The sequence below is a fragment of the Ambystoma mexicanum genome, chromosome 8 (genome assembly GCF_040938575.1).
Source record: "Ambystoma mexicanum isolate Mex_15411 chromosome 8, UKY_AmexF1_1, whole genome shotgun sequence".
Lineage (NCBI taxonomy): Eukaryota > Metazoa > Chordata > Amphibia > Caudata > Ambystomatidae > Ambystoma > Ambystoma mexicanum.
Genome location: NC_090929.1, coordinates 496075260 through 496090628, shown reverse-complemented (window position 1 = coordinate 496090628; position 15369 = coordinate 496075260). Strand labels below are relative to the sequence as shown.

The 15369-nt window shown below is 42.1% G+C and overlaps 1 protein-coding gene across 2 annotated transcripts in view; it reads left to right on the top strand.

Moving 5' to 3' along the window:
• Positions 1-15369, top strand: part of LOC138472141 (solute carrier family 35 member E2A-like) — a 729883-nt gene that overhangs the window by 437992 nt on the left and 276522 nt on the right. For both annotated transcript variants that reach the window (XM_069610153.1, XM_069610154.1), the window contains exon 7: positions 3195-3267. In XM_069610153.1, coding sequence (XP_069466254.1) covers positions 3195-3267 — 73 coding nt within the window. The remainder of the gene's footprint in view (positions 1-3194; positions 3268-15369) is intronic.

Here is a 15369-nt window from a genome sequence, read left to right as displayed (position 1 = left end):
AAATTCCTCCCACGGATTGCTCATTGCCCTTCATCTACCTCGCTAAGGGAATTATCTTCTACCCACATTTACAAATGAACATGTTCGCCATCTTGCCTTGCCAGTGTGAAAAAAAGATGAAACTGAGGAAAATGGCGCCAATGGCTCTGTACTTGCATGCCAATGACACCGCCACACCACGAGCACCAGCACCTGCTGACGGACAAATGTTTCTGGTACTCCATCGATTGTGATCTATCAAAGATGAGGAAACTGTGGGAGGTACCATGTGTCCACCAGAAAGAAAATTACTGAAGCCAAGTAATTTGCTCTTTAATGCAAATGTGTTCATTAACTACCAAATACTGTAAAGTAGAAGAATTTCTTCACTTCACACAAGCAAGACTGTGAGGAATAGTCTGTAAAGTTGCAGTGCTACAAAAAAGAAATAAAATCCCATGAGCATGTCTACATTTTTTTTTTCTGATTACATACCGAGGAATGGTACAAGCAGTGTTTCAGGTGAATTTAGTCTAGACTATATTACATGATGCCGTCCAAAAAACAAGGGAAGAAACCTTTTTCATCTTTTGCGGTTTCCGATTGTGAACAGAGCAAAACCACATTACCCCATCTATCGAAATTGGTTTGCGAAAAATTATTTGCTCCATTTTTGTTACATAAGGCAAACCCCTGTACATTCTGGCTGCTTGCTTTTGCCCCAGTACAAAATTCTTCCTGCCATATGGGTTGGTTCAAAACCAATATTCTCTATTATACAAGAAGTAAAACTGGTACAAATTGCAACAGTGCTAATTTTGCGTAAAATAGCCCCAGTTACTTCATTACACTTTAACTACAGGCTGTGGCACACATGATGCTTCATTAACTGCCATTCAAAAGTACAACTTTTCTCCCACTAATTGCGTAAGCATGAAAGCAGTTTGTGAATGAGTCTGTGCCCTGAACCCACGTGAACATTGGGGGGCAGTGAAGTTAGAAAGCAGGGACATTGTATATCCCATTCAGTTCAATAGGACCACTTTACCGTTTAGCTTGCATTGGGATACAAGACAACCCTGACCTGCCCCCTCCACCTGCACTTATTGTCACTGCACTTGCATGGCCTGAATGTCACATGGCCTAGTAGGACCATTTACTGTTATTTCTTCTCCTCTGCCATCTCCCCCCCAAGCTCCTCCCCCAATTATCTTGTGGCACCTGGAAACACTTGTCTATAGGTGCCATACAAATGTACAGTAAATCAAATATAAATAAACCCCAGACCGGACTCTTCTCTGTGCCACAGGCGAGCCCCACCCTGGCAGCTCCCTCAACCACCTAGCACACACTCCTATGTCAATGGTACAGTCTTCCCTCATCACTGGGGGGAACACAAAAAGCACCCCAAGAACAAGTCGCACTGGCTGGGCCACATCCTTGCAACCCTTTCATTTAAAGTGCCTCCTCACCACTCAAGTTGTAAACCACATTTGAGAAACTTCCCTCATCCCTCTCACTCCCTCCCCCGACTCTCATTCATAAGCAACACAAATAACAGACCTCCGAAGGCACTAAAAGTAAAAATAAAACCCACAAGGGAAAAGGCAGAAAGAGGCTCCAAATCAACAATCCCACAGCATTAACCGCTTACCAGTAAATATTACTGAACACCAGGACGCGAGAAAAACAGGCTGTTGGCTCACCAAACACTTGACTGATTCCAAAATGGCCACACAGCTTTTTAAATATTTTCTGTCCACAACTCCAGACTACAAAGCTTCATGTCCAATAAGATCATGGTAGACAAACTGTCAGCTGTTTAGTAAGTTGGTACCTAATTCATGCACTATATAAAAGCTGATTGACCACATCAAAGAAAAGGGAAGTGGCAGTGTCAGGAAGAGTCTGAGAGGAAGGAGCAGAGAAGCCTGGCACAGCAGAGAGGCCCAGGAGTGTGCAGGGCCTGAGGCTCCTGAAGATGGTCTGCTTGATGGTGAGAATGGCACACTTCCCCATGGTGGCAACTTGCCCACCCTTTCCCGTGATGATGTGGCACCCACCCTTTTCCATGGTGGCGGGACACACACGTTTCCCCCCCTAGTCTCATGGTGCTCAGCCGATCCTTTATAGGTGACAGGGCCCTCAGCTGATCCCTTATTGGTGACGGGGGCCCTCAGTCGATCCCTTATTGGTGATGGGTGGCCCTCAGCCGATCCCTTAGTGGTGACGGGGCCCTCAGCCGATCCCTGATTGGTGATAGAATCAATCTCAAAACACTCAACCTCACTCATAAATGTCTATCCAACAAGGCTCCCCTATACCTCACCGACAGATTCACCAAACACACCACCACACGCCCTATCAGAACAGCACAATCCAACAGTCTCAGAATACTCAAGCTCAAGCTCAGAAAAACAGGAGGCGCCAGTTTCCCAGTCCTGGCAGCGCAACTTTGGAACTCTATCCTCGACTCTATAAGAGCCATATCTCCCTTCCATTGCTTCAAGTCTAATGCCAAGAAGTGGCTACAATCCTTAGACCAATGACCCTGGCCTGTTTCCTGCTACTGCTCACTTTAATCTTGTCAATTATTGGAAACCGCAACCTAGGACACCACTGTATATATGCCCATTACAGCCACATTATCTTGTACATATCTGTATATATCCCCCTATCATATCTTTCTGTACTTTGCTGTGATATCATATGTAACATTGTAACATGCTTTATCTTGTACATATCTGTATATATCCGACTATTATCTCTTTATGTACCTTGCTGTGCTGCCATATGTAACATTGTAACTTGCTCTGCGCCCAGATGCCCACGTACCCGGTGCGCACTATAAATGAATAAACAATTACAATTACTCAGCCGATCCCTGATTGGGGACTGGGCCCTCAGCTGATCCCTTAGTGGTGCCGGCTCTCGTTGCTGTTTTCTTACATGGATTGTCCCACGAGAGCAGGGCATGTGAAAAGGTCCTTTTCCTTTTAGTGCAAGACCTTGTCTTAATTGAACATTCAGGATATAGATTCATCAGGAGATTGAAGGCAGCATCAGTACAGACAAATTGCACGTTGGTGCATTTTCACTACACTAAAATGTTTTTTGCTTAAATTTAAATGGTTGAAATATTGGTGTTAAAAATGACTTTGTCATTCCCTTTCTCTTGTTTTCATTTAATCCTGTAATTTGCCTTCTTTCTTTAGCCCCACTGAGTTGCAGTTCTACACCAGCGCAGCCGGTGTTCTAATGCTAATCCCAGCCTGGATTTTTCTCATGGTGAGTTCGGCCAATAAGAATAAAGATTTACTTGTTGACTTGTGTAGCGGTCTGTCAGTGTCAGAGAGGAATATAACTATGTCCTTCCAAATAAAAGGCACAAAGTTGTTACTGTGTTGGCTCACAGTTTCTTAATTACTTAATCCATTATATTTTTGTTGCTGGGATCAGTTTGCCATTGCCACTAATCCTTTTGTGAACAAAGAACGTTTTTGACACCTACCGCATCTTTTTTAAAGTACAGTAATGCCACGGATGTGTTTGGATGTGGAACGCAGAGATGGATTCTTTTAAACTGCAACGTTGGGTTTCTAAAATGACGTGCTGGTAATACGAATCTTTGTGCAGATTCCTGTGACTGATGTCATTTAGGTGAATGCTAAAAATGCCTACCATTTTCCTGATGGGTGAAATGTTGCTCTTTTGGCTCAAAACGGATTTCTTAAAAATATCCACTGGTATTCTTAGGTTGGATGTCAAATGGATTTTATTTTTATTTTTTGTGTGAAATGTAACTAGTTTAAAAAATATTGTAACTAATGTACTAACCTATTTCTAGGAACTTTATTTTTACTGGCAGGCTCACTATTGGCTGCTTTTATTAAATTTAAAATGCTGTACGTAGAACATTTTAAAATGATCACTGATGTGCATCAATTTGGCCCCTTTGCTCTCGCTTACCACACCTGACACTAATCCAACAAGAAGTTCCTGTTTTTCCACCATCTGGTTTTGATTGGAACAGCTTTTGTGCAGTGTTTTTCTTCTGCTTTTGGGGGATTTTTCAGTGCATATACCATTTATTGTCTGTGAGATATAAGAACAACGAGATGGACACAGTGTAGTCGTTTTCACAAGAATGCTTTTTAAAAAAAATAATATCGGGAAGAAAAAAAGGCCTCACTAACCCTAAATCTATGGGCGGTTTCCCTACCTAAACAAAATTAACAATTAGACCAGTCGTTGTCAAGATGTCCGAACTAAAGTTCACCGTCCTGCATCCTAAACCTAACCTGACCCTCGCGTTCAACAGTGCTTCCAAAAATACCAAAGGGAAAAATTAAAGGTATGTAGCTGCTTTCCTTTAGCCTTTCGCCACCTAGGTTATGTAGTGTCCTAAGGTGTGGACAGCGACTCAAAAACAATATTGGCCTACTTCTTGGCCTTCACTTCTGTCAGAGGAAGTGGCTTTCCTCCCCTTAAAAGTGTATGTAAATGCCAGGAGAGACTATGTCAGTATGGTGTAATACGTATTCTTTTGCCAAGGGGTCCCCTTCCTTGGACTTGCCTTAGGTTGGTTTTTGTATGCTGAATGTTACTTCCCTCTCGTGGAGTACACTTGGTGGGGTTAGTTGTGTTTATGTAACCCACAGTCTTGTTATACTTAAACAGTTATATAACTTAGGTATTCTATTGGCCTCATTATGACTTTGGAGGCAGCCATGCCCTTAAAAAGGGCATGGCTGCCTCCAAAATCGTGTCCGGGTCCGGGTTCCCTGAATGGGGAAATACCCCATTCCGAGAATGGAGGGCCCGGTATTTCCTCCTTCAAGGAACGCGGGCCCGGTCCTTCCCCATTCCCATTCGAGCCCCCATAGGGCTCAATGGGAATGTGGAGGGAGCTAACAACGGCCCATTACAAACGGGCCCGTTGTTAGCTCCCTGGTCCCCTCGCGGGAACCGCTATGGACGTCTGGAAAAAACAGATGTCCAGAGTGGGTCCCGCGAGGGGACCTCGTAATAGTGCGGAGTGGGTTTAATGGCGCCGGCACCATTACCGGCACCCTTAAACCCATTCCGCACTACTTGTAATGAGGCCCCATGTCTATGTCGTGGCCTGCCCCATATTCTGCCTAACATTGGTAATTTTGTCTACTTGGGGTTACTGGGACGAGGAAGAGTGGCCTTGTGACCGGGGAGCGCATACTCCACTCCAATCAGTAGTAGCTCATGTTTCCTTGGTTGTTGTATGACTGTTTAAGTCTTTCCGAACATATTAGTGACTATCTATCCCATAGCCCTTTCCACGTACCTTACATTTTTCTCCAAGCAGTTATATCCATTCCCGTTCCCAACTGTACTCCGTGTCCCATTGTGAGATGTCCTAGTAGTTCTAAAGACTGGTGCTGCTTGTGCCATTTATGGAAGCCTGAGTCTTCCGAGTTGATTCTTGGGTGATCCTCACCCTGTTTGACGTTGCTGGCACGAGCTGGTAAAACTTCCCTCATCTGAAACGTTTTCTACTGTCTGCCGTATCTTATCTACTTTCCCTTCAGCCTGTTAATCTCCTGCCCCCCCTTCAGGTACCACACGCCTGCCGGTTGCTGATACCGGCACAAGGCTGCTTTGCCAGTGTCCTCCCGAGTCGGAGATTGGTTAGGCTGTCCTTTACTGTTGCGTCGCTGGGGTCTGGGGTTTTTGGTGAGGCTTGGGGTCAGCATCGTATGCCTCAGCCGGTGGGGAAATGGAGAGACAGGAGAGTCGTGCCTCCCGCTTTCTATCCCCCCTTCACTTTGTGCCTGTCTGCTGTTTATCATGGCAACGGTATGCCAGCCGGGACTTTGTCACGTTCTGTTAACCCACCGGTAGTCGTCCCCAGAGGAAGCCGCCCCTCCGGTTACCTCTGGTGTCTCCACTCTCCACTTTTGCTGACTTCAGTGATCATCTTTTTAGTTTCTCGTTTTCTCCTTCTCCGCTTTGTCTTTTGTCTGTCTGTGTCTACCATTTCCTCTGCTTCCATCATTACTCCAGCACCTCTTGCTTCCCCTTCTACCACAGCTGCTTCCACTGCCGCCGCCACCTCTTTCGAGACATCATCCCTCTTCTCTCTTTATTCCCTTCTGCTTATTAGAGATAGAAAAAGTAGTGATGTTCTGCTCTGTGTATTTCGTTCTTTGTTCCTCCTCGTCCCACTGCTTCTAATGGGCTTTGTCCCGCAGAAGTACATGCAGCCATAAGGAATCCCTGAGAAGGATTCCACTCTTTTAGTGGGACTTTTTCAAAGTTCTTGGGGTTTTGGGTGAGTAGGGATAATTTGATGGTGCCTAAGAGACCCTCTGTCTCGTCACATGTCTTACAACTTAGGTTTTGTCAAATTGGTATAGCCTATTAATTGTGGGGCACACTGAAAGGTAAGTATATAGTAGGAAAAAGTATTGAATTTATATTCCTCTCACCATTAGTATATCATATTCGAAAATGTTTACTGTAAGGCTCATCCACTAAAATCCATTAAAAAAAACTTTGGTCTTAATGCCTTATTCACAGAACAGTTTTTCAATGGGAAAACCACATTGAAAAATTGTATTTTAGGTCAGTCTGAATGTGTTGCGTGCAACTTTTTAACAAAATTGTATATTGATGTCTTTGCAACGTGTGTCTTTTTGAAAATGTTTTTACTTAAGTAGGTTTTTTAAATTCATTATGGATTTTATCATCCTTTCCTCAAATTAGTTAGTTGACTAACTTAACTGTATTTTTTAAAGGACATTGCAGCATGAACTTTGATTTTTATTTATATATGCATTTGGCCTTTTTTCTACAGTTGTTTGCTGCAGATTTCATTCTTCACAAATTGTTAAGAAAGATTTCTCTTTGCAACTTTCCTTCATATTTCCTCTTGACCCTGATTCTTTTTGCTCTGTTTTTGAACCTGTTGTGACTTTTTGAAGGGAAGTAAAGCCTCCAGCTTCATTCCCCTCTTTGTTGTGGGGAAGCTTCAGACTATCAGTACTGGGAAACTGTTCAACTTTTGAATTATTTTACTTTTTAACATTGCACCCAGCATTTTACAGTGCAGTGCAATGGGGATACCTTTGTATCACCCTAGCTTTTTACACTTGGGATTTTTGGTTACTTTTATATGTGCCTAAAAACAAGCTGGTGGCAGCATGTAGTTTTACTATTTGTGCATTATTTTGAGTGTGCATATTCATGTTTACAGTGTATGACTACTAAATGTGCTTAGTGCCCTAAAATGATCATGTCACAAGATTTCTGCTTGCATATTTAGTCATGTTGTTTGGCCTTCTTCCTGCTCTGCCAGATCAGGAGCCCCTTTTAAGGTCATGCACATGCTCGGTAAAGCTTCTGCTTCCACGGGCTAGTGCTCCTTTTGAGTATGTGGCACAGGAAGGAGGTGGGACTGTCTAGCCCTACTCCACATTCATGGTGCCAGAAAGTCTAGGTGTGGGGCAAAAATGATACTAGTAGTTGTCCCTGATTGGACAACTGCTAGCTGTTTGAATGGTGCAGATCCTTTCCATTGGTGGTCCTGGACTGCTTCCAGCTCGAATTTCAGATAAGAGTAGGATCTCTGCAGCCATATCTTCAGGCCACTGTTGGAGCTAAGAATCCATCGAAGAAGAGCAGTCTGTTGAAGAACCGAAGAAGTCTCCTGAAGTGGCCCAGCATCCCTTCCAGTTGCCAGCCTGCTGAAGCCTGATCCTCTGCTTGATCTCCGAAGACCCTAAGCAGGGCTTCAGCCCTTAGACTAATGGGACCAACTAGTCTTGCAACCTTCTTGAGCATCTTGCCCTTCTGAGCCTTCGGAAGTGTCCCTGGACTTCCCGGTGGACCGACCACCTCTCTTGTCTTCCTCCCCCAAATCTTTGCTGTTCCGCGTTCAAGCCCAGAACTTTGATAGTTGCAAGCTTGTGCCACGTGTTGCCTTCTCACCTAATTTTAGCATCCTAGCCTCAAAGTATCCTGTCCTGGATCAGCTTCTGTGACCGCTTCTGGAAGGATGCCAATTGGCGCCTGTGTGCAGAGAGAGTTGCTGGAACTCTCCATTCTCCAACCTGTCAAGTGTCCTGATCTCTGTATCAGTGTTTCTTGCATTTCTTCATGAATGGCAGATTACTGCGCTTCAGATTTGGTCGAAGGATAATTGCTCGCAATCTTTCTAATGAATTCTGCTGCATATATATATATGTGGGGGGTGGGTTTAGGTAATCATTATTGTATAGGGTTAATGGTGGGTTGTGGGAGGTCTACCTCACATATGTGGCATAATCAACATGTCAAAAACAAATTCAGCCAATTATTCCTTGACCAAATGTATTTGATGTATTCACACTAAGCCCATTCCTTTGACAGAGATTGCATCTTGCACCTGCACCCAGCCAGAACAATCCTCGAACTCGCTACTCCTGGGCGTCTTTCACTGGAACCAGTGGCATAAGAACGAGCCCCAGTAACCCCCAGACAATCCACGACTGCTGGGAAAATCAGAGGTGGGGGTGCGGGCCGCGGGCAGGGGCAATAACCATAGTCTATCTTCCCCTCTGCCTGTCCGCCGTAGGATAACATTGGGGATAAGTCCCTTTGTCTCATAACGTCCATATCCTGAAATACAAGAAAACAATTACCTTTTAGTAAAATTGTTGAGGAACATTTTCAACTATCACCAACACAAGTAAATTACAACTTGCCTGCAGAGGCAACATTCTTGTGAGAAACATTGTGGCTCATGTGACATTTGGGCACAAGGTCCCCCATTCTTCTTAAGGTTTGGACTGCTTAAGTTAGGTTATTGACTTGTGATCTTGTCCTATCATTTATTACATCAGATCCACTTACCTGCTTTGTTCAATAAGTCATTCGATATATATTTGAACCTATGGTGACTGTATTTATTTGTATCATAGGGTATTGTGCGATAATTATACCTGATATTCATTTGCATGTGTGTCCAGAAAGCCTATAATAAATAACTCTGTTTATTACTTGCTCTCTAAATTGAATTATTGTGTGCCATACTTTGTGGGCCTCATTGAGGGACTCTGACTCCTTTCATACGCTCGTGAGAGTAATCCTTAACTGCTCATCCATGCACCTTGACTGTGTTTTGGCAAACCTCTGAGTTTCATGTTCACTATAACTAGGGTGGCCTCCTAAAATCCGTCCACTAGGCCAGATTCTAGAAATCCATCTTAATACGTATCATGGCCGGTGTCCGGGGTTCATGTATGAACTGGAATACACAAACGAGGAAATGCTTGCAAGACAAAGCCAACAACAAATGTTCTAGATGATGATAGCGAAGACTCCCCAGATCCCCAGTCGAATGGAAGACGGTTCCACTTTGTGTACCTGCAATCATTGTCAAGTGATGCCGCCTTTAATCAAAAATACCTGTTGCCGTGAAAAATCCACTTGAATAGCCTCCATGTCAGAAGATGATTCACTGCCACTCTGCGTAACTCAGCAAAGAGATTTCAGGGCAGCATGTCTTACACGTTCGGTTCTGAGAATGCTGTGGTGCTTATGCACGTACTTCGTGGCAGCGTTTGCTCTCGCAGTCCCAGCAATGAGCGAGTACTGTTCCATCTGTTGGATTTAATACAGTTTTACGATTTGCTTTGGAATTCTTTTACAATGTGGATCATAGTACTGTTCCCTATATTTGAATTGTCAGATTTATACTAATAGTTTTATAGTCGGCTAATTGTTCTTATATTTTTTTCCCAAAAAATATACGTTTGTCACAAGGCGAATCTAACATAAAAATGCATGGCTGTTAAATAAACCAATTTAGAGACTGTCCAGCAACTAATTTAATTACCTTAGCTTATAATTGTATTGATCTTCTATCCATTTGTCGTTAAACTCCCTTGATCAACACTTTTTATTGTTGCATGATTCTATCTCTGTATACGTCTTTTAAAAGATGAGCAAAAATGTACTTCCATAAATGTTACACATTTGTGGCCTATAGAGCATGAACATAGAGATTCATGCAAGATTGGAGGTCAGTCCCTAGAGTAATACCTCATGTGTTGTAAGAGTCATAAGGGAGTCATTTCCCAGCGATACCGGTAATACAACATGTAATTTTATTTATCATTCCACTTTTTTATATAAATTACAATAATGACTGTCTTTTTTTAAATCGTTTATCTTTGTGTTCTTCTTTCCAATGAATTTTGTTACTACAACTAATCTAGGAACTTGCACCAGTCATGTTTCTTTGTACTCAGTTATCCAAAAATGATATTCTACATCATACACCAATGTATAAATGGACATGTGACATGACAACCACATGGATTCTACAAGAGACCCCGATTGCTTATTGGTATCCTTTTTCAAAAGATGTGTTTTGATCACCTCAATGAGGGAACATTGCAAGGGTTTACATTTATGAATAAAATGAGTAAAATGAGCTAAAGGGCACACCAAGAAGATGCTATAACATTTTTCTAAATACACTGATGTTGTAACGATTTATGGGTGATCACAATCTTAAAACTAGTGTTGAAGTCACCCAAACCATACCGTATATAAGCTCATTACGAAATGGTCCTGTTTATATTATGTATAATTTCTCTATTTTGCTTGGTGTGTGCTTCATGTATGGAAATTACATTAATTACCTCATAATTGTATTGTAAGTCAGACTGTATATGTACCTTTTTAACCATATGTTGCTCAATGTTGGTTTTTAAAGATAGAAATGTAAGTATGTGTTATTTAGTATGACTAATAAGGGTACCTATGCAAAAGCTGTGGTCTGGATGAGTGCAGGTACTCTGTATCGTGTTGCTTACTTATCTTTACATTTGGCTAGGTTTTTTTGTTTAATTTTCTAACTTTCATCCACAGTGAGTAGCTAAGTATCAGACATACTATACATTTTTGTGTCATCAAAATATTAATATACCCTCACATTAAATGTACCTGTCTTTAAACTTGTCAAAATGGGGATGGGCTGAATTTAATTTGAGACCCTCACATGCATTGCAGTATATTCAGGGAAGTTGCACCAGTGGTCCTTCTAGTAACTTTATGAAAGCAACTCATTTCAAAATCCATTCACAGCATACATCAACCATATGAGGTGTATAACGCTGGTTCTTTGAATGCTGTCCCTGTGAATAAATATATGCCACCAGTTCTGCAGGTGGGTCGAAACGCATAATCTTGATACCCTGCACCGAATCAAAGGCAAATCTCATTTAACCAAGCTCTGTTAAAGGATGTGGGCTACTGGACATGTAGGGTGCCAGGACCGCCCTACTGCCGAACATAATGTACAACACTAAGGAGTCTTGCATCAGGTGTCATTTAGTGTCTACTTCGAAGGCTGTCTATGGGAATCAACATATCTCACTGGGTCTGTGGGAGCCGCCATACATAATGTACAACACAAGGACTCTTGCTTCATATGTCATTGGCCAAATGGTCACCGCAGACCTCGTGTTTACAGCTATTGCTTTGGAAACTGTCCCTGCAAAGAAGTATTATTATTATTATTATTATTATTATTATTATTATTATTATTATTATTATTATTATTATTATTATTATTATTCCTGTTCCTGCAGGGGAGTGAGACATATCTGTTTTTAATTCACATTGCAATTTTTGTTTTTCTGTTTAACTACCATATTCTTTTGTTATGCTTTAACTTTATAATATATTGTTTTGTCAATCATTTACATCCATGAAAATACATTTCAGAACTTAATTTTTAGACTAAAAGGCCTTCCTGTTCTATTTCTCTATGTCCAAACTTCAGTCATGCTGAGACTCCCGGTAAAGTGCTGCATGTGTTTCCGAAATACATGTCATTGATAAAGAGTGTGGTTGCTCAACTGTTGCTTTCCATATTCCAAGGTTGACAGCAGAGCCAATAATTTCTTTGGGGATGTAAAGGTAGAAAGCTTCCACATCTGCAACATGCACTTTTCACCGGATATGTATGAATCTTCCAGGTTTACGAAAAAGGGTCGCTCCAGAGTACTCTTCCTACTGTCTTTCAGCATACACGCTGAATGGTAAGTATAAAACAGAAAAAACATATTGAATTTATATTCCTCTCACCATAACTATATCATCTTCCAAAATGTTTGCTCTAATGCTCATCCACTAAAATCCATTCCAAAAAATATTTTGTTCATAACTTTAAACTTTGTTTCTTCTACATCTGTGCACATCAGAGACTTGGAAATACGATTGCGGAAAGAAATTCAAACTCCAACAGCATATCCGCTTATACAAAAAGGAAATACAAAAAGCACTAAGGAAATACTACAAGACTCTTCAAGGCACCAAATACCCAAAAATAACTCTTTAAAATCATAAAGGAAATAAAAAACCCACCTGGCTGCAACAAGACTCCAATACCATCGGAGAAACGGTGCAATGATCTTGCAGACCATTTTAAAAACAAAATCAAGACCATCCAACAGACAATACAAAGCAGACACTGCAACGATAATATGCAACCCACCCATCCCTACGAGGAACGCCAGAGTTTTTTTCAGAAGCTTCCCCCAAATACCAGTGGAGACATTTGTCAAACTGGCAAACAAAAGCAACAAACTTCAAAGCTTCCCCCAAATATCAGTGGAGACATTCGTCAATCTGGTAAACACAAGCAACAAAACAGCTTTCCCCACAGATCCCTGCCCCCCAGACGTATACAAATCAATCCTCTCACAAGGAACGCCAATGGATACTACAGAAACATCTTGAACCAATCAATCTCAACAGGGAAAGTGCCACAATCCTTCAAATCAGCAAACATCAAACTGCTCCTCAATGACACAGTAGGAAACGTGGAGGACCTCTGCAACTACAGACCAATCTCCAACATACCGTACCTTGCTAAACTGCTGGAAACATACATATTTAAATCTAACCAAGATTTCATAGAAGACCACCGCCTACTGGACCAGGCACAAGTAGGCTTGAGACCAATGAGAGGAATGGAAACAGCACTTCTCTCACTTAGGGATGATCTAAAGACAAATGCAGACTCAGACAAGAGTACCGTGCTGATACTTCTGGACCTCTCCACAGCATTCAACACAGTTAACCACAACATCCTCATCATGAGATTGGAAGAAATTGGAATCACTGATCGCGCCTTACTATAGATCAAATCCTTCCTAACAAACAGAACAGAAACCATATGGATCAAACCTTTCAAATCCAGCGCACAAATACTCATGCAGAGTACCACATCGATCTTCCTTTTCCCCACTATTATTCAAAGTTTAGTTTAGCTTAGTTTATTATTTGTAGGGCGCGCCAGGCCCTGGAGCATCAGGGCGCACAAGACAAGAATATGCTCAGCTTTGTTACAGGTACAATTACATAAACATAATACATTCTGCCATAAATAAAATATATACAGGTACATGTGCATGGTCATAATGCAGTATACAATAATCAGGAATGAGCAGGGCTGGAGCAAGGTCGAGACAGGAGGTGATCAAAGTACAGGAATATTCACAATGTGGAGGTGATATACAGTGGAATAGGTACAGTAATATACAATGGAGTAAAATACAGAAAGTGGTATCAGAACTGGGGCATGCAGGTCGAAAGCTAGTAGGGACAGTCAGGTCAAGCAGGTCGGATTAGTTAGATGTCATTAGCTCTCAGCCACTTGGTCAAATTCTGCCTAAATTTCGCAAAGGGCTGGTGTTCTCTTATGTCATGTGGTAGGGAGTTCCAAAGCTGTGCTGCTTTGACTGCGAAGCTATGTCCTCCAATAGTGGCACGTTTAAAGCGAGGGACATAGAGGCAATTTGCATTGACCATTCTTGTTGGTCTAAGTGAAGTTCTTAAGTGTAGCCTGTCCATGAGGTAGGGTGGTGCCATGTTATTGAGGCACTTGTGAGTAAGGGAGGCAATTTTAAGTTGGATTTTGTCCTGAGTGGATAGCCATTTATATTCTCTTCTTATATGTCTACCTCAACAAATCAGGATCAATAAAAGACACAGCCTCGTCTGTTATAACTACGCTGATGACACACAAATAGTTTACAAAATACAAAATGCACAAGAAGAAAATACAATATTGGAGAACTGCCTCTGTGAAATCTACAACTGGATGATCTTGAACTGCCTCAAACTCAACCCAGGCAAAACCGAAATGATGATCTTAACAAAAAACGGAGAAGACAACCACTGCATCTCCTGGCCAACAGAACTTGGCCCAACCCCATCTCCATCGTCGATTTGTAAAAATGAAAATTAAAAAACCTGGGAGTCTTGATGGACAACAAACTCACCCTAGAGCCACAAGTAAACGCTCTAATCAAGAAATGCTTATTTCTCCTGCTAGCAGTAAAAGGGATCCTACCATTCCTGTCATTCGCTAACAAAACACTCACCGTCATCGCTCTCGTCATGTCCAGAGTAGACTTCGCCAATAGCCTACATCTGGGCATGTCAGAACAACTCCTAAATAAACTCCACGCATACAAAATGTGGCAGATAGGCTGCTCCTCAAATTACCTCGAATAGAACACATCACACCAGCACTGAAAACCCTACACCGGCTCCCAATAAAACAGCTAATCAAGTTCAAATCAATGTGCATAACACACATAGCTATCCACTGCGAAGGCGCGAAGTTCCTAAGAGTAAAATTAAACGTACACCACCCAACAAGGCCACTTGGATCCATCAGCGACATCCATTTGGAACCAAAACCTTTCAACAAAAGAAAATTCGGAGGACCCTCCTTTTCCCACGTCGCCCTAAAAACCTGGAACGATCTACCAAAGAACATACATAACACAAGAGATCCTCTCCTATTCAGAAAACTCCTCAAATCTTGGCTCATTACCCTATAACTGGGAAGAAGGCCTAGGGGGCACTTACACAGCTAAACAAAGCCGAGAGAGGATACCGATCCCCACCGTCTCCCTAAGCTACCGCCCATCCACTCAAGTAAGGGAAGACCAATGTACGGCATATCCTAGCAATTGAAAGATAGAAATCTGGAATCATATCAAAGAACGATTAGGGACAGATCAGGGACAAATCAGGATGGAAGGGGTAGGATGATATGTCAACATTTCATGGCTTACAAAGTAAACACAGGCAATTGACAGATAGAAAACTAGAATCATACCAAAGAACTAGCAGGGAGAGATCAGGATGTAAGGGGAAGGATGATATGCCAATATTATCGTGGCCTACAAAGTCAGCACAAGCAGCAATGGATCCCCGACAACTAATAGACAGGAAGGGAACCGGGGCTAATAAATATCCCACTAACCCAGAAGCTCAAACCTCTACAAACTTATCTCACCCAAAAATCCACACAACCACCCTTTCGCACAGCAAACGGCATGCACT